The following is a 26489-nucleotide window of genomic DNA, read 5'->3' as shown; positions in this document are numbered from 1 at the left end:
ATGAGGACATTCATGCGGCTTACCTGCGGAAGTCCCAGCCACTATCTCCATAAATAATTGACATGCAATTATGTGCGGGTGCGGGACATCCGCAGCATGATCCACAGCCGCATATTCCGCAGCGTGGACACAGACACTCCCCATGTCCCATAGGATAACGTGGAGAGTGTCTGTACTTGCTAAAACCTGCAGATTTATCTAGAAAATCCAAATAAATCTGCAGGTTTTCCACAGCAAAATCCGCGGGTACAGAGTCCCGTGGGCACATAGCCTTATATGTGAATGCAAACTTGTGAAACCTCAGATCGCACAAAGCGGGCACTGGGAGGGTTTTCCCGTGGAAGTGGTGAGACCGAGCGGTCATGTAACCACAAATATGAGACATGCATACTTCTGGCCACATTCCAACTAGACTTGTGTGGCCTCGTTCAGTTCACACGACTAGTCGGAATGTAGCCAGAAGTATGCATGTCTCATACTTTCAGTCACATGGATGCTCATTGTGGGGGTTCTAATTCCTCGATACCAGCAGTTGGACCTCCAGCGATCAGCAAAGTATCCCCTATCCTTCGCATAGAGAATAACTTGTTCTTTTTTCACAATACTTTTTATGTACCCCAAAATGATGTGACAACTTATCTACTCTTCCCATAAACAAGCCCCTACTTAAATGCATGTTTTGGGGTCTTAAAAAAATCATTTTTTTAATTGGATTACTTTAAAAATTTTCACCCTTTGCCTTCTATAGCAATTGTGTTGCACTGTTTATTGCTAGCTGCAGAATGAGTTAACTGTGAATCAGTCAGCCAGCTCTGACAGTCTGATGGGGAGTTGGTGACTATTATCTGTCTTTTACTGAGCTCCTCTCAGAGTTATGACCACAAACCAAATACAAGTAGAATATGCAGGTAACCAAAGAGATCTTTAATGATACTCATTTGCAATAATGATTTTTAGCCCCAAATACATGAATTTAAAGGAGTTGTCCGACATAAACTCCAAAAATGTTTTCAAGCTAATCTGTGCTGCATTGTCATATAAAACATCCCCACATTATTATTTTTGTTTTCTGACTTTTGTTCCTCTTGAATTATCCCTTTATTCTCTGCAGCTCTTTGTTTACCTTCAGCTCAAGCAAACATGAAATCTTCCAATATTCTTGGTTGTCAAACCTCACAGTCAGAGCCGACACCGCCTGGCCTCACTGTCCAGCCCTGCCCCCTGCCCGCCCTCTGCACACTCATTGGCTGTCAGCAGTCTGCCCAGCACCTGACCTTTCATCACTACAGCATTAGAAATAACAGAGCAGAGATCCTGACACCTCACACCTCACATCAGATGCTGACACACTGCTGTGCGGGCAGAGGCTGACACACTGCTGTGCGGGCAGATGCTGACACACTGCTGTGCGGGCAGATGCTGACACACTGCTGTGCGAGCAGATGCTGACACACTGCTGTGCGGGCAGATGCTGACACACTGCTGTGCGGGCAGATGCTGACACACTCCTGTGTGGGCAGATGCTGATACACTGCTGTGCGGGCAGATGCTGACACACTGCTGTGCGGGCAGAGGCTGACACCCTGCAGTGCGGGCAGATGCTGACACACTGCTGTGCGGGCAGATGCTGACACACTCCTGTGTGGGCAGATGCTGATACACTGCTGTGCGGGCAGATGCTGACACACTCCTGTGTGGGCAGATGCTGACACACTCCTGTGCGGGCAGATGCTGAAACACTGCTGTGCGGGCAGATGCTAACACACTGCTGTGCGGGCAGATGCTGACACACTGCTGTGTGGGCAGATGCTGACACACTGCTGTGTGGGCAGATGCTGACACACTGCTGTGCGGGCAGATGCTGACACACTGCTGTGCGGGCAGATGCTGACACACTGCTGTGCGGGCAGATGCTGACACTGCTGTGCGGGCAGATGCTGACACACTGCTGTGCGGGCAGATGCTGACACACTGCTGTGCGGGCAGATGCTGACACACTGCAGTGCGGGCAGATGCTGACACACTGCAGTGCGGGGAGATGCTGACACACTGCAGTGCGGGGAGATGCTGACACACTGCTGTGCGGGCAGATGCTGACACACTGCTTTGCGGACAGATGCTGACACACTGCTGTGCGGGCAGATGCTGACACACTGCTGTGCGGGCAGATGCTGACACACTGCTGTGCGGGCAGATGCTGACACACTGCTGTGCGGGCAGATGCTGACACACTGCTGTGCGGGCAGATGCTGACACACTGCAGTGCGGGGAGATGCTGACACACTGCAGTGCGAAAGATGCTGACACACTGCAGTGTGGGGAGATGTTGAAACAATGCAGTGCAGGCAGCCTTGGGGCTGGCCCCGGAGCGGAACAGAGACTGCAAGGGAACCCGACGGAAGTCACACGGAAGTGCTTCCATGCGGCTTCTGGGGATTTTGCGGACCCATTGACTTGTATTGAGTCATGGTCCGTTATTACGGAACAGAATAAGACATGTTCCATAATAACAGATCAAACATACGGCATCCGATGTGTTTCTTTGTATGATCGGATGCACATGGAAGTGCTTCAGTGTGCTATCCGATTCGACACACAAGACATTGAAAAGATGGTCCTTTCAGTAGGTCCGCAAAAAAACTGGAACTGACTAGGACAGACGGAACGGTCGTTTGAATGAGCCCTTAACCCCAAAAATACGTTTGAAGTTACACCGTAATCCACACAATGTGCCACGACAGTCCTGGCTCTGCTACATCCGAGCCTGGAGAGACCGAAAACATGTCCGATCTCTCTAGGCTCCAGGAAACACTGACAAGAAGGAACCGGCTAGCAGCAGTGACATCACTCAGTTCACCAGAGGTCATACCTGGGTTCCCACGGTATGACCTCTGGTGACCCAAGTACCGTACTCTGGTTTAAAGTACGGGTCCATGCCCCACACTCTGCAAGCCCTTTAACACTGACAGTGCCGGCCAGGGAGTACGGGGCTACCCCGAACTCCCAGATCGGCACTGTCAGTGTTAAAGGTCTGGCGAGGTGTGGGACATGGTCTCTTCCCCCCTCCCGTGTTCTCTCTTCCCTCCTCTCGTGCTCTCTCTTCCCCCCGTGCTCTGCCTCCCACACTTTCGTTCATCTCTCTTCCCCCGTGCTCTCTCTCCACCCCTCCCGTGCTCTCTCCCCCCGTTCTCTCTCTCCCACATTCCCATGCTCTCTTTTCCCCCTGTGCTCTGTCACGCAAACTCCGTGCTCTCTATCCCACACTCTCGTTCATCTCTCTTCCCCCCCTGTGCTCTCTCTCCCCCCTCCCGTGCTCTCTACCCCATGTGCTCTCTCTTCCCCCGTGCACTCTACCCCTGTGTTCTCTCTCCCACACTCCTGTGCTCTCTCTTCTCCCCCTCTGCTCTCTTTTGCCCCCCTGTGCTCTCTCTTCCACATTCCCGTGCTCTGTCTTCCCCCCTGTGCTCTGTCTCCCACACTCCCGTTCATCTCTCTTCCCCCCTGTGCTCTCTCTCCCCCCCTCCGATATGAGCACAGGTCCGATATGCAGGAGATTAGTGCTGGTCTTTGCTCCCGGCTTTAAATCGCTGCAAAAACACTGCTTAATGGATGCAGAGTTTCAGCATATTACATGCCGATTTCATGCGCTCGGGATGCTGCCTCTCCCATAGACAGATTGGGAGCTGCATCCAAAGCGCACAAGTTAATTGACATGCTGCTTTTTTGAACGCACGGATTTGGGTCAAAATTTTAGCACCCAAATCGCTGCGTTCAAAAAAGCAACATGCACATGTATCATGCACAATCTTCATAGATTGTGCAGTGAACGCAGGACGCATGCATTTACGCTGCAGTGCAATACGCAGCGTAAATGCATGCTATTACGCAACGTGCACACAAGCCCTAATGTGTTTATTTTGCTATATACTTGTATTCCCCTTGCAATAGCAGTGTTGCAGCTCTTTTTCTTTGATTTCGTGCTTTTCTTCTTTTATGCCCCCTCTATGCATAATTTGTGCTGTTACCATGATTCTTATCCTGGAGGAATAACAGGACGGTTCTCAGAATGTTGTGCTCCTAGAAAAGGCGCTGAGGATTGTTATCTTATGATGAATGCAAGATTCTGGTTGTTTGGAAATTCATTATAAAACATAGTTTATAATTTGTTTATTCACATTAAATTTTAATACATTTTTCTATTTGCAATCTTCCCAGTTCCAGCCTTGGCTTCTGTATTTGAACCTGTCAGGAGCGTTCCAGGATCCAAGCTTACCGAGAGGTTTTCAGTGTATATGTGCCACAGACACGATCACTGTCCCCAGCTCCATGTGCGGAAAGCCAGGTATCACTATCTCTGCTTAAAGTTACAGAAAATCCTGTTTTTTTTCAATGGGAAGGGGGTCATGTGACACATCAAACACATAGAGAATTGCACAAGAAAAGCAATCGTTATCCGGCTTATTTTGCTTTTTTTTTTTTCATTTCACTACTGGACTAAATAGGAGCAGGTAAGTAGATAGCAACTACGTACCTGCTCTGCTGTCAGCCCCTCTCCTCAGGCTCAGAGCAGTCATGTGACCACTCCTGCTGGGATTTTGCTGCTTCCTGTGATATCACGTCAACAAGGGCAGGACCCTGTTGACGGGCATCACAGCCGACGACATGTTGCCACCCTGCTGGGTGGGTACAGTGCGTCAGTGTCCTCGCACTCATTCTGTAGTGCAGTGATCTCAAAGACTCAGGGCATGCGGCTCCTGATGCTTCTTGCAGTCCGCAGCCCCCTTGATGATCGCTCCCTGTGCTGGGGGCCATGCAGTCAGCTCTTTATATTAGATGACTGATTTCCGGGCGCTGTGCAGATGCGAGCTCTCTATACAGCTACTGCAATGATCAGTCGCCGGTCAATCAGAGGCTAGCAACTGATCATTGGACACGGAGGGAACGAGGACAAATGAGAAGAATTTGTCTTTGTTTTTATGTGTATGTGAAGAATGGCACAATATTGGTCAATTCTACAGGATGGAGAATTGCTACAAGAAGAGGACTAGGAAAAGAGGACATTACTACAAGAAGAGGACTAGGAAAGGGGACATTACTACAAGAAGAGGACCAGGAAAGGGGACATTACTATAAGAAGAGGACCAGGAAAGGAGACATTACTACAAGAATAGGACCAGGAAAGGGGACATTACTACAAGAAGAGGACCAGGAAAGGAGACATTACTACAAGAAGAGGACCAGGAAAGGAGACATTACTACAAGAAGAGGACCAGGAAAATGGGACATTGCTACAAGAAGAGGACCAGGAAAGGAGACATTACTACAAGAAGAGGACCAGGAAAGGAGACATTACTACAAGAAGAGGACCAGGAAAGGGGACATTACTACAAGAAGAGGACCAGGAAAGGAGACATTACTACAAGAAGAGGACCAGGAAAGGGGACATTGCTACAAGAAGAGGACCAGGAAAGGAGACATTGCTACAAGAAGAGGACCAGGAAAGGAGACATTACTACAAGAAGAGGACCAGGAAAGGAGACATTACTACAAGAAGAGGACCAGGAAAGGGGACATTGCTACAAGAAGAGGACCAGGAAAGGAGACATTGCTACAAGAAGAGGACCAGGAAAGGGGACATTACTATAGGATGAGCAGGATGGGCACAATACTACAGGATGGGCACATTATTAAAAGATGGGCATAAGGATGGGGCATGGTGGGGGCATTACTATAGGATAGGCACAAGGATGGGCACATTGCTACATTATATGTGCCCATATAGTCCTCTGTGGTAATGTGCCCATATTGTCCTCTGCTAGAGGTCAGTGCTAGGCAGAATACTGACAGCCAATGAATGTGCAGAGGGCGGGGCTGGACACTGAGGCCACGCGATGCCAGCTCTGACTGTGAGGTTTGGCAACCTAGGAGAGGAAAAAGTCAAGTTTACTTGAACTGCAGGTAAATAAAGTGGGTGAAGAGAATAAAGTGATAATTCAAGAGGAGCTAAAGTCAGAAAACAAAAAAAAATAATGTAGGCGTGTTTTATATGACGATACAGCACAGATTAGCTTAAAAAAAATGTTGGAGTTTATGTCGGACAACTCCTTTAAATTTCTGGACCAATTTCAAGGGTACTAACACTTTCGACCATGACTATATATTAGAATACAAAAATACATACAGCTGCACTCTGAAATGCTAACATTGAATAAGGGAACTCTAGTATTGCATTACTGCTATAGGAATATTTGAAAAAAAGAGATAATTAGCTTATGTTTTGGCCAAAGCATGCGAGCCAACGACAAAGTGGTCTCTCCTATCTATATATACTAGGACCCTAACTTGCTGGACTTGTGGATCAGTCTTTTTGATATATTTGTAGTGCATTTCTTTCTGACTGACTACTACGCCCTGTAACCAGACTGTGTCCACCCTCTTTAATAGCTGGATCCTTTCCGTTCAGACACGTAGGTTTTTAACCCAGATCGCGGCATTTCAAATTAGAGTCCCTGCATACAAGTGATTATCTTGTCGTGGTCACCGGGCTCACATGCATTGGCCAATACATAAGCTAATTATCTCTTTTTTCAAATATTCCTATAGCAGTAATGCAATACCAGAGTTCCCTTATTCAATGTTAGCATTTCAGAGTGCAGCTGTATGTGTTTTTGTTATTCTAATATATAGTCATGGCCAAATGTGTTGGCACCCTTGAAATTGTTCCAGAAATGTAAGTATTTCACCCTGAAAATTATTACATTTGCACATTTTATGTTATACACATGTTTATTTCCTTAAGGCCCCGTTACATGCAACGACATATCTAACGATATATCACCGGGGTCACAGATTCTGTGACGCACATCTGGCATCGTTAGCGACGTCGTTGCGTGTGACACCAACGAACGGCCATTAACGATCAAAAATACTCACTTTATCGTTGATCGTTGACACGTCGTTCATTTTCAAAAAATCGTTGATTGTTGAGGACGCAGGTTGTTCGTTGTTCGCGATTAAGCACACATCGCTATGTGTGACACCTCGGGAACGACGAACTACAGCTTACCTGTGGCCGCCGGCAATGAGGAAGGAAGGAGGTGGGCGGGATGTTATGTCCCGCTCATCTCTGCCCCTCTGCTTCTATTGGGCGGCCGCTTAGTGACTTCGCTGTTTCGCCGCACGAACCGCCCCCTTAGAAAGGAGGCGGTTCGCCGGCAACAGCGACGTCACTAGGCAGGTAAGTATGTGTGACGGCTCCGAACGATTTTGTGCGCCACGGGCAGCGATTTGCCCGTGATGCACAAACGACGGAAGCGGGTGCTTTCACCAGCGATATCGTGATGTGTTTTGGAGCAAAAAAAAACAGAAAAAAAAGCTAATTTTTTAGAATTTCACACAAAACTCAAAAAATGGGTCAGACAAAATTTTTGGCACCATCAAATTAATATTTGGTTGCACACCCTTTACCCTTTGGAATAAATATCTGCAATCAATCGCCTCCTATAATCATCAACAAACTTCTTACATCTCTCAACTGGACTCTTCTTTTGCAAACTTCTCCAGGTCTCTCATATTTGAAGGCGTCTTCTCCCAATAGCAATTTTAAAATCTCTCTACAGGTGTTCAATGGGATTTAGATCCGGACTCATTGCTGCCACTTCAGAACTCTCCAGCGCTTTATTTCCATCCATTTCTCGATGTTCCATAAAGTATATTTAGGGTCATTGTCCCCCAGCTTTCCATCACTGGGCACTACATTGCAACCCAAAATCCTTTGGTAATCTTCAGATTTCATGATGCCTTGCACAGTGATGGCAGCAAAACAATCCCATCACAGCTTGTAAAATGATCGTTTATAGCTATTAAACTTTGCAAACAAAACTATTGTTCACTTGCAAAACATTAATAATCCTTTTGAACAAGACACCAAACTGCACGTCGGCTGAGTTCTTGGCTACATCTGACTCTCCGGTGGACCTTACCCCAAAACTTTTCACTAGAGATCTAATTTTTGTCCTTGACGTTGAGGAAGAATATGTCGACATGTACACCTTTTACCTTAAATTAATATTGACTTTTGTTTTCCTAGGCCCACATGTAAATTTGTACAGCAAGGGTAAGAAAAGGTGGCACTATGTTAGTTATACCACCAAACACGTTAAAGGGAAGTGTTACCATGTTTTTGCTGCAGCAGCAGCATGATGTAGGGATGGAGACCCTGATTCCAGCGCTGTATCACTTATTTTACTGGGTACGGCAGTTATGATAAAAAAATAGAATCTCAATTTTCTCATCTGCAGATGTAGTAGGACTCAGAATGCTGAGCTGTGTATAACTCCGCCCACACCACTGATTGTCAGCTTTTTGTGTACATTGTATTATGCCAGAAAGCTGCTAATCAGTGGTGAGGTGGGGTTGGACTAGGAGGCACAAGACACCTAGTTCTCTAATCATAATCTCCTGCTGATAAAACAGTGATTTTATTGAAAAAGAAAAGCACAGCCCAGTAAGGCCTCTTTCACATGTCAGTTAAAAACACATATGTTTTTCACTGACATGTTAAAGGTGCGTATGTCCCTCTGTGTGCCTTGATTTTGGCACACATGTGTTCTCTGTATGCTATCCGTGATAGCACACGGAGAGCAGGAACTTTATACTTACCTGTCCCCAGCACTGCTGTCCGTGGTGCTGATGTCCCATCGCTGCTGTCTCCAGCGCTGTTACTTCCGGGTCTGTGGTGCAGTGAATATGCAATGAGCGGGCCCTGAAACTAGAGACAACAGCCCCGAAGATAGCAGTGCTGGAGACAGGTGAGTATAGAAAATTATTTTTTTTCAAAGACACATGTTTTCTCCGGTACGTGTCACATCACTGTGTGGTCCGTGTGACATCAGTGGTGCCGAAGAAAAACGGACCCGTCTCCGTGCAGAGCACACAGGCACCTGTGTGCAACACACGGACACATGGTACGTGAGAAATCACTAATGTGTGCGCAGACACATTGATTTTAATGGGTCTGCGTATGTCATAGTTTCCAATATGTATAAAATTGGTGACATACACACCAGAATCACTGACGTGTGAAGGAGGCTTAAGTGACACATCGCTGGAATCAGGGTTTCTGCTCCTACATTATGCTATTCTCAAATTACATAGCAAAAACCCGCTGACAGATTCTCTTAATGTCTTTTCATATAAAAGGTCGTATCGGCGCTCGCTTAACATTCTCCATCTCATGAAAAATGTCCAAATTTATATGGCCCATGATGACCGTAGGTAGAACATGACTGAGCCTCTCATTGTGCGTTGTGTAGGCTCTGACCTCTGCAGATGACACTATCCGCAGTTATTTAGTATTGTGCATTTTAATGTTTTGTAATGTTTTGACCACATGGGGGCGCTGCAGCTCTTTTAATAATAAATGTTATCGGAACTGCTCTACATAGAAGAAAGCCAAGCAAATATCGGTATATTAATGATATAATGTGGCAGAATGAGACACTAATGAATGCACTAGAAGTCTCCTAAGAAGTATTAATGGCAGGTTTTTCTTCTAGAAATGGACTTGGTAGTCAGAATCAGGAAAATTTAAATAAAAGGGATGATTATTATTATTATTATTATTATTATTTAAATAATTTGGATAGTAAAATTATTTTTATATACAATTTCCTAACTCCATTTCTACAACTCCAGCAATACATACCGTATACAGCAGAAATGTATCAATGTTCATTTTATTGAGTTACTTCTGTCTTCTTCAGTGATCCATGAATCTTCTTGATAACAGTATTTAGGCTACCTGGGCACGACAGTACCGACATCTTGTTTGTCTTCCTGGATACTATGTTGACCTTGAAACATTTAGCAACAGGAAGATGTAAAGTAGCGTTTAGGCTAGTTTCACACTTGCGTTGGATGGCTTCCATAGCATTGCGTTGTGTGAGGGATGCAACAAATGCGTTGCATATAGTGGCACAACGGATGCTACGGATCGTACAAAACAACGGAAAGCTTTTTTTTTCTTCTTTACAGTTTTACCAGCAGCAGACTATTGTGAACGATCAGCTGATCGCTCTCAATAGCCGGCGGCCGGGCGCTCAGCTGAGCACTGTCACTTACCGGCAGCCGGGCATGCCGGCGGCTGGGCACTCAGCTGAGCGCTGTCACTTGCCGGCAGCCGGGCATGCCGGCGGGCGGGCGCTCAGTTGAGCGCTGTCACTTGCCGGCGGTTGGGCATGCCTGCGGGCGGGCGCTCATCTGAACGTTCGGCCACCGCGAGACAAAATAAAGTTTGTGATTTAAAAAAAAAAGAAAAAAAAAGAGCATGCGCTGTGAAATCCTGAGGATTCCACTGCTCAAAAAAAAGGTTACATGCTGCGTTACTCCCGCTGGGCGGAAGCAATGGAGCGTCACCCAGTGGAAGCAACGCAGGTCCTTTTGGCACAATCCGTCAACCATACAAGTCTATGGGAAACAGCGGAATCCGTTAACGGATTCCGCTGTTTTCCAAAAGGGCGGATTGTAACGGAAGGAAAACAACGCAAGTGTGAAAGTACCCTTACAGTATCAGCAAAGTAATTGAAAGTTCTGATTGAGCTTTAAATCTGCAACATATCAATTCTTTCAGTGTTTTTGCAATGTTTTTTTTACCCATTCAAATGAATATGAAAAAAAAATGCATAAAAAAACGCTGCAAAAATTCAAGTAGATTTCCCCCATATAACTAAAAATTAAATAATAAACACTGATGGTGGAATAAAGATCCCTAATATGTAGTAAATGCTCTGATCTGCAGACTCTTCATGTTGAACATTCCGATTTTGCTTTCTAGGGTAGAAGATCATGATGACTTGATTCCAATTTTTCTGCGTCACAATGATGCCCTGACTGCCACGTATGGAGAGTATTTCCTGGCCGAACTTATCAAGGCACAAGATGAGCACAACCATGCTGTCGTTTGTGAGGTTTGTGTGCTTTCTTCTTCATGGGTATATCCATGTTCTAGTCGGATGCATGGTGTCTTAAAGGGATTATCCACATTAGGACAACTCCTTCTCATTCCCCATGTTTGCCCCCATTAAAATAAAGAAAGGTTATACTCACATCACTTGCACACACAATTCCAGCAGTGTCGGTGCTCACGTTCTTGGGGCTTGTATGAGTTTGTGACGTCACATGAACCCCGAGCCCAGTCACTGCCGACTTCTCTCTCACCGGATTTGGTTGTATAAGCAATCAACAGGAAGTGAGCAGCTGCCACAACTCTCACTTCTTATTAAATACTTATATGTCTGAAGGCTAAGCGAGAGAAGTCGACAGTCATTGGGTGCAGGGCTTAAGAGAAGCCGACAGTGACTGGGTGCAGGACTAGAGAGAAGCCGGCGGTGACTGTATGCAGGGCTCAAGAGAAACCAGTATTGACTGGGAGCAGGGCTCCATAGAAACCGGCGGCGACTGGGTGCAGGGCAGGTCGAAGCCAGTGGTGACTGGGTGCAGGGCTCAAGAGAAGCCGGTGGTGACTATGTGCAGGGCTCAACAGAAGCCGGTGGTGACTGGGTGCAGGGCTCGAGAGAAGCCGGTGGTGACTGGGTGCAGGGCTTGAGAGAAGCCGGTGGTGACTGGGTGCAGGGCTTGAGAGAAGCCGGCGGTGACTGGGTGCAGGGCTCGAGAGAAGCTGGCGGTGATTGCATGCAGGGCTTGAGAGAAACCGGCAGTGACTGGGTGCATGGGTGCAGGGCTTGAGAGAAGCCAGGAGTGACTGGGTGCAGGGCTTGAGAGAAGCCGGTGGTGACTGGGTGCAGGGCTTGAGAGAAGCCAGCAGTGACTGGGTGCAGGGCTTGAGAGAAGCCAGCAGTGACTGGGTGCAGGGCTTGAGAGAAGCCAGGAGTGACTGGGTGCAGGGCTTGAGAGAAGCCGGTGGTGACTGGGTGCAGGGCTTGAGAGAAGCCAGCAGTGACTGGGTGCAGGGCTTGAGAGAGGCCGGCGGTGACTGTATGCAGGGCTCAAGAGAAACTAGCGGTGACTGGTAGCAGGGCTCCAGAGAAACCGGCGGCGACTGGGTGCAGGGCTTGAGAGAAGCCAGCGGTGACTGGGTGCAGGGCTTCAGTGACGTAAAAGCTGGGAACTGTGCCGCCATGGAAGGTGAGTATAAGTTGTTGTTTTTTTTTGAGAATTAGAAGGAGTTGTCCTTGTAGTGAACAACCCATTTAAGCTGCCCAAAGACAAGAAGATGTGCCATCGATCCAACCAAATAGTTATTACTATCCTACTCAAGTCGCAATACTGCATATTAATAAATACAGTATGTCTTCAATATGAGGAATAATTTTCCACTATTTACTACCATAGGGGAGGGACAGGTTTAAGGGTCAGTCGACAAGAAGCGGAGGTGTCATCTATCATTAGGGTACCAACCTCCATGGCTAGGCAGGGGACAGATGTGCTATTAGGACAAGATTAGGATTATCTGTGACAACTCTTCCCATTTGTTACCTTACCCTTTCTATAGCACTATGCACCTTTTACAATGACTTTGCAATTCGTCTGATCATTCTTCATAACAATCTGGAGTTATTGCAATTTGTCACTTTAAAAACTGAAGCAGCAAACTTTTTGAATTTGTGTCAGTTTCAACATTTTTAGCCATGACTGTATAAATATATGATCTCTGGTCATTCAATTGCTGGAGCACTGGCCACTCTCAAAAATGAGGAGTCCCAAAGCCCCCTGTGTGAATGGACCAGTATTGTGTGACCACCTTTCCATTCACTTCTATGAGACTAAGGAAGAGTTAAGGCCCCGTTACACGGCACGATATATCGGGTGATCTCATGAGCGACGTGACACGCCCAGATCGTATTTACAATTTGCCGGTATCGCTCATAGGTCGTTTATTTGCTGTCACACGTAAAGATCTCAAAATCGACGCATCAGCGATCAACGATATATTGTTATACAGGCGGTCGTTTGAATGTTGTTCATCGTTGGCAGGGTGTTAAACGGAGCAATATGTCGGCTGCGTCCCCAAAAGCGAACAATTTTTTTTAGAAATGAACGACGTGTCAACGATCCACGATTTTCATCCTATTTGCGATCGTTCAGAGTCGCTCGTAGGTGTCACACGCAATGACGTTGCGAACGATGCCGGATGTGCATCACGGAATCCGTGACCCCGACAACATATCGCCCGATATATCGTCTCGTGTAACGCCGCCTTTAGACCCATCAGTCATAGAAGTGATCAGTCATACTCCTCCATTCAGTCCGGGGACTATATGATCAGCCAGGATCATCTCAGCGCTCTGACTCCATACTGTGTATTGGGGATGAATATATGTAGTGGGATAATGCATGTAACTAAAAAGTAAAATCTGTTGTTACATGACGTAAAGCCAGTAATTTCAGTGTAATATGATGTTACAAATCATGACTTGAGATTGCCCTCTGCATTATATAACCATTAACATGTGTCCTATTCGCACGTATAGACATTTTAGAAGATCCATCTCCCCTGAGCATCAAACAGGCGACACCTCAATGAGCACAGTGTTTAGCCTAATTACCCCAATATGTATCCTCTTTCTAATGTCCTCACAGAAATTCTGGAAATCATAAAATAAATGTTCCTGGCGGGATCCCCATTATTTCTAGCGGAATTTCCAGTACTTTGGGAGAATACATCTGCATTAAAAGAGTAGTGTATAATACATCACATCTCCTATGTGTGGAAGATAGATTAGATACAATTCTAGTAAAATACTGAATACTGCATAGGAACATCATCCTCTAGGATAGCAACAACCACAGGCTAAAAGAAGGATATGATTGCTGGGGGTCTGGCAGCTGAGACCACCACTAAGCCCAAATAAAAGAGGCCCAAGATCACCTATGTTAATGGCGTGAGCATGTGCGACCACCAGTGCTATGGACAGTGATTGGGGCAGTGGTCACTCATGCTCATTACCACTGCATTCACACAAGAGTCTCTGGGTCCCCTTGCCTGGGATCAGTGAGGTTCACAGTAGTCAGAACCCCACAGTTTATATGTTTATCATCTATTGCTAGAATATGCCTTTATTTCATAATCAATTGATGTCTGACCTCTGGGACCTCCTATAATCTTGATCATGAATGGTCTGTAACTCTGATTTAGTTTTTGTTCTGCACAGATGCGATCCTGGGCCCCTAGTAACTTATGTAGACCCCATTCACTTCACTGGGGTGATGCTGCCGTTCCCTGCTCAGTGATTAGCCAGATGTTCTGCTATGCAGGGAAATACATTAAAGGGGATGCAGCCCCACAGTCCCTTCCATTTCAGGACTGGCGAGAGTCCCAGAGGCCAGGTCAAGCATTTACTTTAGAAAGGTTTTAGGATGGGATTAACTCTTTCAGTTCCTCTGGTCTGCTATAGGCCTTATATAGAGACTGATCATTTCTGCAGCTCCCTAGTACTGTATTGTTGTAGGCGCACAGGTCCATATTGCCTCATATTTTGTGCTATTCCTGCTATATGCATTTTCTCCATAAAACTGGAGATTTCTTTGTGGCTTTCCATATGTGCAGTGCATATTGTTATAGAGATAATTGTATCTGACAATGAGCCATTAGTGTAATCACGTACGGCAAACAGCGACACAATAAATAATAGATCCGTGCCACGAGCCTCCAGAACTGGAATACACTGAAAAGACATTTCAGGCGGAGGGTTCAGCACTGTTAGGATAGACAGGCCGGTCTGAGCCAAGCTTCATACATGAAGCTGGCACATCTCCGGCTCACATATGGTAGATGGATTGGTTCATCAGCCTGTGCCGAGCATCGGGCCCATAGTACGGGGGGCAGCGCCTCTGCTTCTGTTCAGGCGCTGCTAGAGGACAAAACACACAGAGGAATAAAGTTGTTAGTGTTGGATTTTCCTTCTATCTGTGCGTCCAATCTGAGCTGATAATGAGGCAGAACTTGCGGTACGTTCCCACCATTTTTAATCTATTTTTTAGCCTGTGGTTTAGTTTACAGCAGCCTCAAGGTAAAACATTACGAAGAATGGAGTGTCTGATAATATCTATGGTTAAGACCATGGGCAACTAATTGTCAGTGTATGAGTGGCCATAACTATAGATACCTAAGCTGCAATGTCCTGCACATGAGGTAAGACATATGGCTATATCAAAAGAACTATACTACATTTCTAATTGAAGGTATTTACTAATATTAATAGTATTACACCTACTACATATTAGGATAGGATCTTGGAGATGGGAATACCCCTTTAAGGCAGTATCAAGAATTGAATCTAATCTGTGAGCTAAACTGTGAAACCATGTGGTGGTTTTGAATCATTTTAGTGCTACAGTTACCAATATTTCCGCGGATGTTTACACCTGTCCCATAACCTGACCCCCCACTCCATGTAAATGCCCATTTTGCGCCAGGCTTACGTAAATGCTTCCCATTTTAACCCAAGAAATCTGGGACAGCTGGCGGCTTTGTATTGTACCTTTAGCTATGAGTAAATGGCTATCCACAACGCTGTGCAATGCCGCCATTTTATGTAGAGTTTGGCCATTTTTTATCCAGATTTCTAATATACCGTAAACCTTTATGTCTAGTGAGAAAAAATGCATATGTTGGACATGGTGCTTCCCGGACAGTCTCGCAGCTCCAACAGCTTCTACGCAGATACAGAATATTCTGCAGCCTGTATCTGCGAACGCACCGAATCCTATCAGCGCTGTGTATAAGTGGGCTGAGCAAGAAAACAGCTAGGAAACCAGTTACATCAGTAAATCATGGGTAACCACCAATCATTTTTTCTTTTTCTGTAGACCGGGGAGAGCTGTGAGTATTTTCTGTCCTCTCCATGGGTCTTGGCTTCTTCTGCTTCCTGGCACAGAACACACAGATTTATTACAAATCAGAAATGTTACTTCAAAGTGACCAACGCTTGAGAAAAAAAAAAGATTCACTGCAGAAGACCTGTCACTCGTCTTAAATATACAATTTTTATTACATGGTTGTAATGCCGCTGTTTTTTGAACCTGGTGTTATATTTTTTTTTGTTCCTGAGATACGGCGCCTCTTCCCTGGATGTGAATCTAGTCATTTTAGCCAACTGGATGTGGTCATTAATAATATGCTCAAGAGTTGAGGACCATGAACCATGAACAGTTGGCTACAGAGTTAGAGTACTTTTTTTTTCAAAACAATTTTTATTGATTTTACAAACTTATTTCAATATCGTATCAAAAGTAGTATGATTTACAAAAGACAAGATTGCAGCTGTCGATAAGTATCATTGGAAGGGGTAGAATCCCCTCTCTATCTCCAATCCCGCTTCAGATTGCATTGACAGATAATGAATCAGAGTTAAAAAATCCAAACATAACATAAATGAAACAAACCCCTGAACCCCTGTGCCATTCTCTAATAGTTCTAGTGCCAATGTCATGTCTTGATGACGTCATGTTGTCTCGCCTTTGTCCCTCACCTGGGTCCCTGCTAATTAGTCCTCAGCTTTCCCAGACTATCCTGGATTTCATTTATGAGGTACCACTCCGTATGTCTGAAGGGTGCCACTAAATGGCTTATGTCCTCCTGTTTGTAATGAACTTCTATAAAAGTTTTCCACCTCCTAAAAAACTTGGTTGTCAAATTATCCTTGTCCCTTTCTGCTTCTAATTTCTCCAGCCTCAAAAGGTTGTGCAGTTCACTGATGACTTCCCCTATGGCTGGGGCCTCCTCCTGTATCCAGTGCCTTAGGATGCATCTTTTAGCTATCATGGCTATGTCATGTATGATTACAAATGTTTTTTTGTCCTGAGCGTTCAATCCCCCTCTAACTCCACCCTCCAAAAAGTGGAAGATCCACACCATTAGTTCTAGTTTGCAGGAAATTTTCCATGTTGTTTGAACTAACGCTCTGACTTGGTACCAAAACCTCTTTATTGGACTGCATTCCCACAAACCGTGCAGCATGTCTGTTTTTTCTTTGTGGCACTTAGGACACCGTGCCTCCCTGCCCGGAATGTTGAAGCCCAAAACAGCCCTGTGTAATATCCTAAATTGGGTGTCCCTCCAGCTCTCGTTAGTGACTTGTTTCCTCATCTGAACCCATCCTTTCAGTATGACCTCCACTACTTCCTGTCCTTTCAGTTGTTTTTCCCATGCTAGAAGTGTTCGACTATCTTCCCTGGATATTAGCACACCTCTAAATGTTTGGTATATTCGGGAAACATTTACATTTGTTACGCTACATCCCATGAGCTCATCAATCATGCTCTTGTTCAATTCCCTTCCAATCTCACCAAGCTCTTTCAGTATTCCATGTTTCAATTGTTCGTACTGCATAATGTGGGGGCCGTTGAGATTGTACTTATCAAGCACCTCCCGACCTGTCATCCATCTTCTCTCTTCCACATTCATGACATCTATCAGACTCCTAATGCCTCTCTCTTTCCATTTGAGGAATAATTTATTCTCTCTCCCCTGGGGAAAGTTTGGTGACGCCCAAGGATTTAGGTATTTTGATACCTTCCAGGAGAGTCCCAATTTCCGTCTAACCAATCTCCAGGCCAACATGGTGTCTCGAAATATAACCGAGTTTCTTATATGACCTTCAACCTTAGACATTGGGGAGTGTAAAATGGACGTCAGGTCCCATGGTTCTGCATACTTGAGTTCCGTTCCATAATCTGAGTGCCTGCTCGTTCCTCTCAGCCAGTCAATCACATGTCTCATAATGCATACAATGTTATACCCTCTGACATCCGGAAAATTTATCCCACCCTCCTCCACTGACTTCATCAGCGTGCGCAGCTTTATTCTGGGTTTCCTTCCCCTCCAAACAAAGTCTGCATACGCTGAATTAAGTCTGTTGACGTCTTTCAGTGTTATCAATAGCGGGATCGTCTGAAAGGGGTACAGCAGCCTAGGGAAGCTCATCATTTTTATGAGGTGACATCGTGCCAATAGTGGCAGGGGCAGCCCCTTCCAGCCCCTCAACTGGTTAATGATTTTTCTAATCAATGGACCATAATTCAATTTATAAATTAATTCCGTCGTCCTCCCTATATGTACTCCCAGGTACTTTACTGATGAGTGCGCTATAGGGATCCCATTCACATGACCCTCACTTGGGTTTCCCACAGTTGGTCCTTTGCCTCCGCTCAGGAATAAGAGCTCGCATTTTTTTTTGTTTAACTTAAAGCCTGAAAAGGCACCAAATTTTCCAATCATATCAAGTGTCCAGGGTAGGTCCGCAACAGGGTCCCCCATATACAAAATCACGTCATCGGCGAACAGCGCTAACTTCATCTCTTTTCCCCTTATTTTGATCCCTTTAAAACTATTGTGACCCTGCAGCACTCTTGATAGGGGTTCTATTGCAAGGTTAAAAAGTAGGGGGGATAGCGGGCATCCCTGTCTCGTCCCTTTCATCAGGGGGAACACGTCAGACAAAAATCCCGGTGTGTGGATCCTTGCTCCCGAGTTGGCATACAAATTGTTAATGTAAAGTCTCATCCTACCCACTATCCCTGCGGCCTCCATCACCTTGTCCAACCAGTTCCAGTTAACATTGTCGAACGCTTTCTCAGCATCAAGCGTGACTAAAGCAGGGCTTGCCTTTCCCTCTGTACGCCCCAGTCTAACCGCATCAACCACTAAAATCGTCTTTCTAATATTGGTCACTGCATTTCTTCCTTTTATAAACCCTACCTGGTGTTCTGAAATTAATCTAGGTAAGACTGCTGCCAATCTGTCAGCCATGATTTTAGACATTATTTTTAAGTCCTGGTTGATGAGCGAAATGGGTCTATAACTCGAGGGGTCGTCCAGGTCCTTGGCTCCCTTAGGAATTAATTTAATGTACGCTATATTTGCATTTTTAGGGATTTCTGCTCCTCCCAGTATCGCATTAAAGACTGAGGTTAAATCCGGCGAAATCTGGTCCTTGAGGGCTTTATAAAATTCACTATTAAAACCATCGGGCCCTGGCGCCTTGTTGGTGCTAAGTTCCCCAATTGTTCTTGAGACCTCCTCCTCCGTGATGTTTGTATTTAGGGCCTCCCTTTCCTCCTCCGTTAAGCTAGGTAGTTGGGCTTGTCGTAGCCACTCCGATTCGTCAGTCATGTCATTCTGTCCTGGCCCGTACAACTTTCTATAATATTCTCCCAGCACCTTGTTAATATCTTTAGGATCCGAAGTCATCCCCCCATCCTTCGTTTTCAATGAAGAGATTACTGTCATTTTTCTGTTGCCTCTTGCTAGATTTGCCAACATCCTCCCCGCCTTGTTACCAAATCTATGAAGATCTGCCTCTTTATGTGACCAAAATAATTGCTCCTTTTTTTTTGCCCACTCGTCAAAATCTATCTTGGTTGCCAGCCACCTCTCCCTTGCCCTGCTAGACCTGTCTGACAGATAATTAGTATACGCTAGACGTACTGCCTCACTGTGCAAGTTGTAATTCGCATTCGTCTTCCGTTTGACCATGGCAGCATACCCCATCAAGCGTCCTCTCAAGACCGCCTTTGCAGTTTCCCAGAACAAAATCGGGGTCACCCTGTGATCCTTGTTATCCTCTGAGAACTCCTCCCACCATTCTTTTATTATCCTGCGAAAATTGTCCTGTCTAAGGAGAAACGTCGGGAATCTCCAAATAATATCTGATCCCCTTTTGAATTTTTCTCTAAGGTCCACTCTCACCGGGCTGTGGTCTGAGATTACCATATTCTCAATCATACAGTTTTGCACACCATTCGCAAGTTCCATAGATAACCAGATCTGGTCTATGCGAGACCAACTGTTGTGTGGGTGAGAGAAGTGCGTATATTCTCTATCGTGCGGGTGAGTTAGTCTCCAGATGTCTTTTAGGCCTACATCCTCCAGTGATACATCTCTGTGATTTGTTCCCTTATCCCCGGATCCTGGCTCCCCCTCTCCCTTGCTTCTATCCTCCACCGAGTCTGGCACTGCATTGAAATCCCCCGCCACTATGATGTTAGGCTCCTTGTCCAAGAGAATTATGGCTTTTATGGTGTCGTGAAACTGATTCTGCTTCGAGTTTGGGCCATAAATATTATATATGCTGAGTGTCCCCGCTGGGCTATTAATTATTATGTGCTGCCATCTTCCCTGGTCATCCTCTTCCTGAGCCACTATTTCATGTCTAAGTTGCTTGTTTATCAAAATCATTGTGCCCGCCTTCCTTCCTTGCGCCGCTGCCCCATATACTGAGCCCACCCAGTACTTTTTCATGCGAAAGAAATCTTCCCTCCCCAAGTGAGTTTCTTGTAATAGAGCAATGTCTGTTTTTAATCTTTTCAAGTGTCTTAGTACCATTGCTCGTTTGTTAGGTGATCTTAGGCCCTTAACATTCCATGTCGTTAGTTGCACCATGTTTGTCTGGGTAATTTGCTCTTATCAATACCACCCCCCAGGTCCCCAGCTGTAGGAGAGACACGACTATCATTATATCCTTCACACGTGGTTTCCCCAGAATGGCATTTCTTTTCCCCAACCTGTGTGTAAACTCTTAAACAACATATGCAAAGTATAAATCCTACAACAGTATAACAAGTTGTCCCTTTGGTGGGACTTTCGGCACTTTTTGCCATGCTAGTGGCTTCCCTTTTTCCTGGCCAAAATATGAGTCTCCCTAGTCCCCCCCCAATAGACAGATTCAGAGCTCTATCCCCCGCGTAAAACATAACGATCTGAAGTAATATACATAGATTAAAACATTATGTTATAAGTGGTAGGACCTTAAAGAGAGTTCATCTACTGGGTTAGTCCTAGTTTCGTGGGACCTTCCTGCCGACCCATTCGTGCCCACTGTATTTGGACCTGCAAAGCAATCCACAAAGAGAGAAGAACAACGGAGCAGAGACAAAGAGATAAAAGAGCCCAGCATAGAAATAGATAAAGGATATCATAGCCAAGAAGCACGAGAGGGGAAGAAACAGCGCAGAGGAGAAGAGAAGAAAGAAGCGAGGAGTAGTATTGGAAAAAAGGCAAGAGAGGTAGAACCGGGGAGGGCATAGAGAGAGAGAGGGGGGAAAAGAGGGGAAGGGAGAAAGAGAAAAGAAGGGAGAACACACCAGAGACAAATTAGGGGAGAGAAGGGAGGAGGTAGGGAAGAAAAGAGAGAGGGAGAGGAAGAAGAGAGGGGGAGAGGAGAAAAAGGAGAGAAAAAAAAAAAAAAAGGGGGAGGAGGGGAGGGAGAGTAGGTGACTTGTTCAGTCTCCCCTCCGTCCCCTTCACGCTGGCTCGTCCCCCTCGGCTCGGCCACCTTCCTCACTCAGGGGGGTAGATCGATAAGGGCCAGTAGAGATCAGTTCAAGAGTCATCTTGTGTCTTGGTGTCTTTCAAGAACGCTGCTCCCTGGGTCCCATCCCTGGGCTAAACTGCTGGGCTGGACTGCGTCTCCCCTCTCCACTGGCCTCGGGTTGTGTTTGCCTTCCGCGTTGTCCACCTTCTCCTCTCGAACCCGTTGGGGAACCTTTTCTGAAGTTTTCTCCTCCACTGGGTCTCCTCTCCTGCCCCTCCGTCCGGTTCCCTTTATGTTCTGACATGAGAATATTCTCCGCCTCCTTGTGATCTTTATAGTATGAGAACGAACCATTGGAGTTCCTGACCTTCAGCACTGCCGGGTAGAGTAGTTGGCATTTTATTCTTTTATTGTACAGAAATGTGCACAGTTTACTGAAGTCCTTCCTCCGTTTGGACACATCAACGGAATAATCCCCAAAGATCAGCAGTCTACTTCCTTGGTATTGTAAATGTCGCTTTCGTTCTCTAAAGGCTTTTCAGAATTTCCTCTTTGTGCTTGTAGTCAAGGTATTTGACTATCACCTGTCTGGCTCTTGAGGGCGGTTTATTGCTTGAATTTTGCCCTTCTCCCTCCTTCGCCTCTTGCTGCCTCAATGGTCCCACTCTGTGGGCTCTCTCCACTCTAAATTTCGCCTTTATGCCCAGCGCCTGTGGTAGTTCCGCCTCACAAATATTGTCCAGCTGTCCCGGTGTTACCGATTCTGGCAGCCCCACAATGCGAAGATTGTTTCGTCTCGATCTGTTTTCTAGGTCCTCTGCCTTGTCTCTCAGGTAATCATTAGATTTTACAAGAGTTGCTATCTGTGCTTGCATGGTCAAGATTGTCTCCTCAGAGTTAGAGATTCTTTGCTCTGCTTCTGTGAGTCTCTTTGAATGATCAGTCAATTGCTTCTGCATGGCGGCTAGTGAAGTTTGTACGGCTACTTCAATGGCTATTTTTATGTCTTTGGACAAGTGAGATGCTACTTCTACTGCCAGTTTTTTATAATCCATATGAAACTCTTGCACTTGCTTGTTTTGGTCAGCAGGTGGTGCTGTTTTCTTAGATCTGCTTATTTGCATTGAATCTCTGCCTCCCTCAGATGTCTTGTAAAATTGAGATGTCAGTGGATCCTGTTGTTGTTTTTTTTTTCCTCCTTTACAGGGGGTGCCTGAGGTTGATCTCCTCCTGTATTGCGGCTGTCTCCCTCTGGGCCCTCTACTTCGCTGGGTTTCATTTTCCTCCAGCCCTCCTACTCCTCCATAGCTCCCCTCCATAACGCCAGCGTCCTCCTCTCCAGTCTCTCCCCCCACCTCCCCCTCATCCTCCCACTGTGAGCTGCCCTCCTCCGACCCCTGCAGCCACCTGTCTCCAGCTCCACAGTCCTCTGCCTCTGCAGCCGTGTCCTCTGCTAATCCCTCGCTCCGACCCGGCTCCATCGCGTCTCTTCCCCGCACCTCTGGCTCCGCCCCCGGCCCACTCATCGGCGCCATGTTCCTCTCCTCCATTCCCCTCATGTCCACAGCGTCGCCGCCTCTCCCGGGCCCTTCACCGCCGCTGGCGCTCCTCAGCAGGTATCTGTCCATAGCTGCAGATCTCCGCTTTCAGGCTGGGTCCCTCCCGTCCCGGACTCCGATGCGGGGGGGCTGCTGTCTGACTGCTTTTCTCGGGGGGGGCAGGAGCTTCTCCTTTATGCCTCCACCGCGGCCAGGACCGGAACCGGAAGTTCGTTAGAGTACTTTTACACTTGCGTTGTTTTCCTTCAGTCGCAATCCGCCCTTTTGGAAAACAGCGGACTTGTATGGATGACGGATTGTGCAAAAAGTACCTGCCTTGCTTCCGATGACCGACGCTGTGTTGCTTCCGCCGAGCGGAAGCAACGCAGCATGTAACGTTAATTGCTTGCGTCAAAATGACGCCGAGCAGCAGATTCCGTTGCTTCCGTTAAAATTTATAATGGCTCCATATGGTAGCGGATTCCGTTGCAAAGTGCTTTAAAATGGAATCCGCTGCTGGATTCCGCTAATTTCTACTGAGCATGCCCAGAATGAAAAAAATGAAGAGAAAGAAAACGGAGCCGACGCATTTTGTTAGATGGACGCCTAACGGACGCTAAACGGGTCCGTTATCTCACAGGAATCAGCTAACTGATTCCTGTGAAACAACGTTGCATCTGTTGACAACTCAAAAATAACGGATGCGTCAAAACGATGCAGCAACGGACCCAGCGGATTTCGCCCAACGCAAGTGTGAAACTAGCCTTACATACATACATACAAAGAAGAGGACCATGAAAAAAGAGTTTCCAGCTCACCTGATAATAGAATCACCTTGTTCCTTGCTCAAAGGAACAATGCAAGGAGGTCAGCTCTGTGTCCAAGAGGTGGGTCCAAAAGCATTAGAAATTTTTTTTCCCAGCAACACGTTTGATTAATTCCTTAAAAAGCCATTTATTTCCAAAGATTAAAACAACACTAGGTTGTATGGATATCCATAAGAAAACAGAAAACACGTCTAAAGAAGAGCACCATGTATGATGTCATATGGATTGGGCTACAGGCTTGTATTACACTTCTATAGGCACTTATTGTACTTTCAGTTGGTTCTTCCACATCTTCTCCCTAGAAAACCAATTACCAAAAATGCCCTACAGTGACATACATCTGCCAAAGACGTAACTGGCTACACCTTCCAACTCTGGGCGCATACTGACTAGAGGTCTTCCAAAGGGACCCTCTTATGGCACACATCTGACCCATCATAGGCCACCACTGAGAGGACACTCCGGACACAGCGGACATCAGTGTCATCCTATGACTACATTGCTCCTCAGCAGCTGACTTATTGTGGTGTTTTCCAGGTGTACATATTCAGAATATGACCTAGTAATGTTCCTGAACCCCCTGTGCCATGTTGTCTCTCTGTACAGGACCAAGGCTTCGCTGTGGGCTTCATGAGCGTCTGTTCTGAGGTGAACGTCCAGCTGCTGCAAGACTCATTTGATCTGGGGCCTTTCCATGGTTTGTGCAAACCACATCCTGATGATCTCCTGCAAACAGAAGAGTATCTAGGTTCTGAAAAAGGTATGGCCACCTACACCAACTAAATTCTGAGAAACATTATAATAAATAAGAAAATAACACATAAAATACAATTGTCTGCTTATTTTTAATGCATCTGAGGACAAACATTATACGTTCTAAAACTGAAAAGATCCAAATTTGAGAAAACCTTTTATGTAGTCCTACAGTATTGAGCAATTTTAAAATGAAGGTTATATGGCTTGGCCAATGTAAAAAAAAATATTTTAAGGCATGAATATACTTAAATTAAAAAATATTGGCATATTCACCTTCCAGTGCCCCCGGGGATCCAATGCCGGCCACTCAGGTGGTCTGGCCCAGCCTTGTAAGTCATTCCCTACTACTCGGGTTTTGACTGGTAGAAAGCGAAGTACAGCCCTCTCTATTTCCACCAGTCCCATACACAAATAATGTAGCGGAGTCCAAGCACGTGCACCTCCATTCCATCCAAAATGGGGCTATACAGTACTTTAATCTTGGGAGAGCTGGAGGTCCCAGCAGATGGCCACCCGGGAATCAGCAAGTTACTCCTATCCTACAGATAGCGTAGCAGAAAATTTGCAATTTTTCAGATTAACATGTATTAAAATGTATAAAAGTATTAAGCATTCACAGCACAAAAGAATAAATGAAACTTTGATGGGGTAAACAAGGGGAATGAGTAGGAGTTGTCCAAGTAGTAGACAACCCCTTTAATGCTCACATGACATAAACAATGTCATGTGATCTCCAGGAGACTTGGAGCTGAGGAGCAGCATTGGGTCAGGAAGATAAGTTTGCTTTTTTTCTTATTTTATTTAGCACACTAGGAGCATTTAAGAGGGGTTGCTCAGTAGTGTACAACCCTTTATGTAATGCTATACTGGATTTTCTAATATGCAGTTTTTTATCATTTTATAACTGAATAGTGTTAAATTTTTGAGATCTCTGGGAAATTAAATACTTCTATAGTTTGTTTTGCAAACATTTTTTTACCTTGCTAAGTAAAGAACATGTTAATATAAAGGGAATTTGTCAGCAGGTTTTTGCTATGTAAGCTGACAGCAGCAAAATGTAGGGACAGAGATACGGATTCCAGCTATATACTGTATCACTTAATCTACTGGGTGCAACCATTGTGAAAGAGTCACAGTTTTCTCTTGTAGATCTAACAGAGCTCAGAGTGCTGAGCTGTGTATAACCCTGCCCACAGCACTGATGGGCAGCTTCCTGTGTACACTGTATATCAAAAAAGCTGCTAATTAGTGCTGGGGGGTTGTTTGAACTATAAAACACAAGGCAACTTGTCCTGTAGTGACACTTTCCTGCTGATAAAACACTGATTGTATTGAAACAGCAGAACAATGCCCAGTAAGTGTTACGTCACCGCCGGAGTCTGCTCCAGCGACTTCTGCTCCTATCGCCAGGCGACGCCGTGTTCCTGCCGTGGATGGTGTTGGTGATGGGAGAGGAGTCGATGCCAGCGGCACCGGTGGGCGCAGGCTCCGATCATCCACTGGGCTGGGTTAGCTTGGGATCTGCAGTACCGCTGGCTTCTGTGGGTGGCGTGTGTCTTCCAGCTGAAGTTGCCAGCATTCAGCTACAGCCAATGGGAAGACACCACACCCTTCTTATTCCCCCTCCTGTCACATGACCACTGCCAGAGATAGTTCTGATTTCCTGGCTCCTGGTCCGCCCTATTCTGTTTTGCGATTCCTTTGTGCTGACTTTTGCGTGTTTTCTGACTACCCTTCTTCCTGCTGCTTTTGTACCTCGCTGTCCGATCCGGATTAGACCTCTGCTCCGTTTTCTGATTACGTCCTTGTCTGCCGATTCTGTCCCTGTTCTGCTATTCCTGGTTTGACCCTGCCTGACGACCTTCTCATCGGACTGCAGCCTTCCACGGGTAGTGATCTCCAGGGCCCTGTGTAATTCCAAATCACTGTATAGGGGTTAAAGGATTTCAGGGTTCTGGGGGTCCTACTTGGTGAGTGGCTTCTCTCTAGTCTGTCCATTATATCCCACCTGAGTCTGTTGATCCAGGCAGGCGTTACAGTAAGTGACACTTCACCATAATCAGGGTCATTGCACCTACGTCATAGTAGTCTCAAAT

The 26489-nt window shown here is 45.9% G+C and overlaps 1 protein-coding gene across 4 annotated transcripts in view; it reads left to right on the top strand.

Moving 5' to 3' along the window:
• The window catches only part of CFAP61 (cilia and flagella associated protein 61), a 447743-nt gene that overhangs the window by 48903 nt on the left and 372351 nt on the right, over positions 1 to 26489 (top strand). For all 4 annotated transcript variants that reach the window (XM_075339389.1, XM_075339390.1, XM_075339388.1 and 1 more), the window contains exons 6-8: positions 4216 to 4342; positions 10835 to 10967; positions 24244 to 24397. In XM_075339389.1, coding sequence (XP_075195504.1) covers positions 4216 to 4342; positions 10835 to 10967; positions 24244 to 24397 — 414 coding nt within the window. The remainder of the gene's footprint in view (positions 1 to 4215; positions 4343 to 10834; positions 10968 to 24243; positions 24398 to 26489) is intronic.

This window comes from Anomaloglossus baeobatrachus, chromosome 3 (assembly GCF_048569485.1).
Source record: "Anomaloglossus baeobatrachus isolate aAnoBae1 chromosome 3, aAnoBae1.hap1, whole genome shotgun sequence".
Lineage (NCBI taxonomy): Eukaryota > Metazoa > Chordata > Amphibia > Anura > Aromobatidae > Anomaloglossus > Anomaloglossus baeobatrachus.
This window is presented reverse-complemented; position numbering and strand designations above follow the sequence as displayed.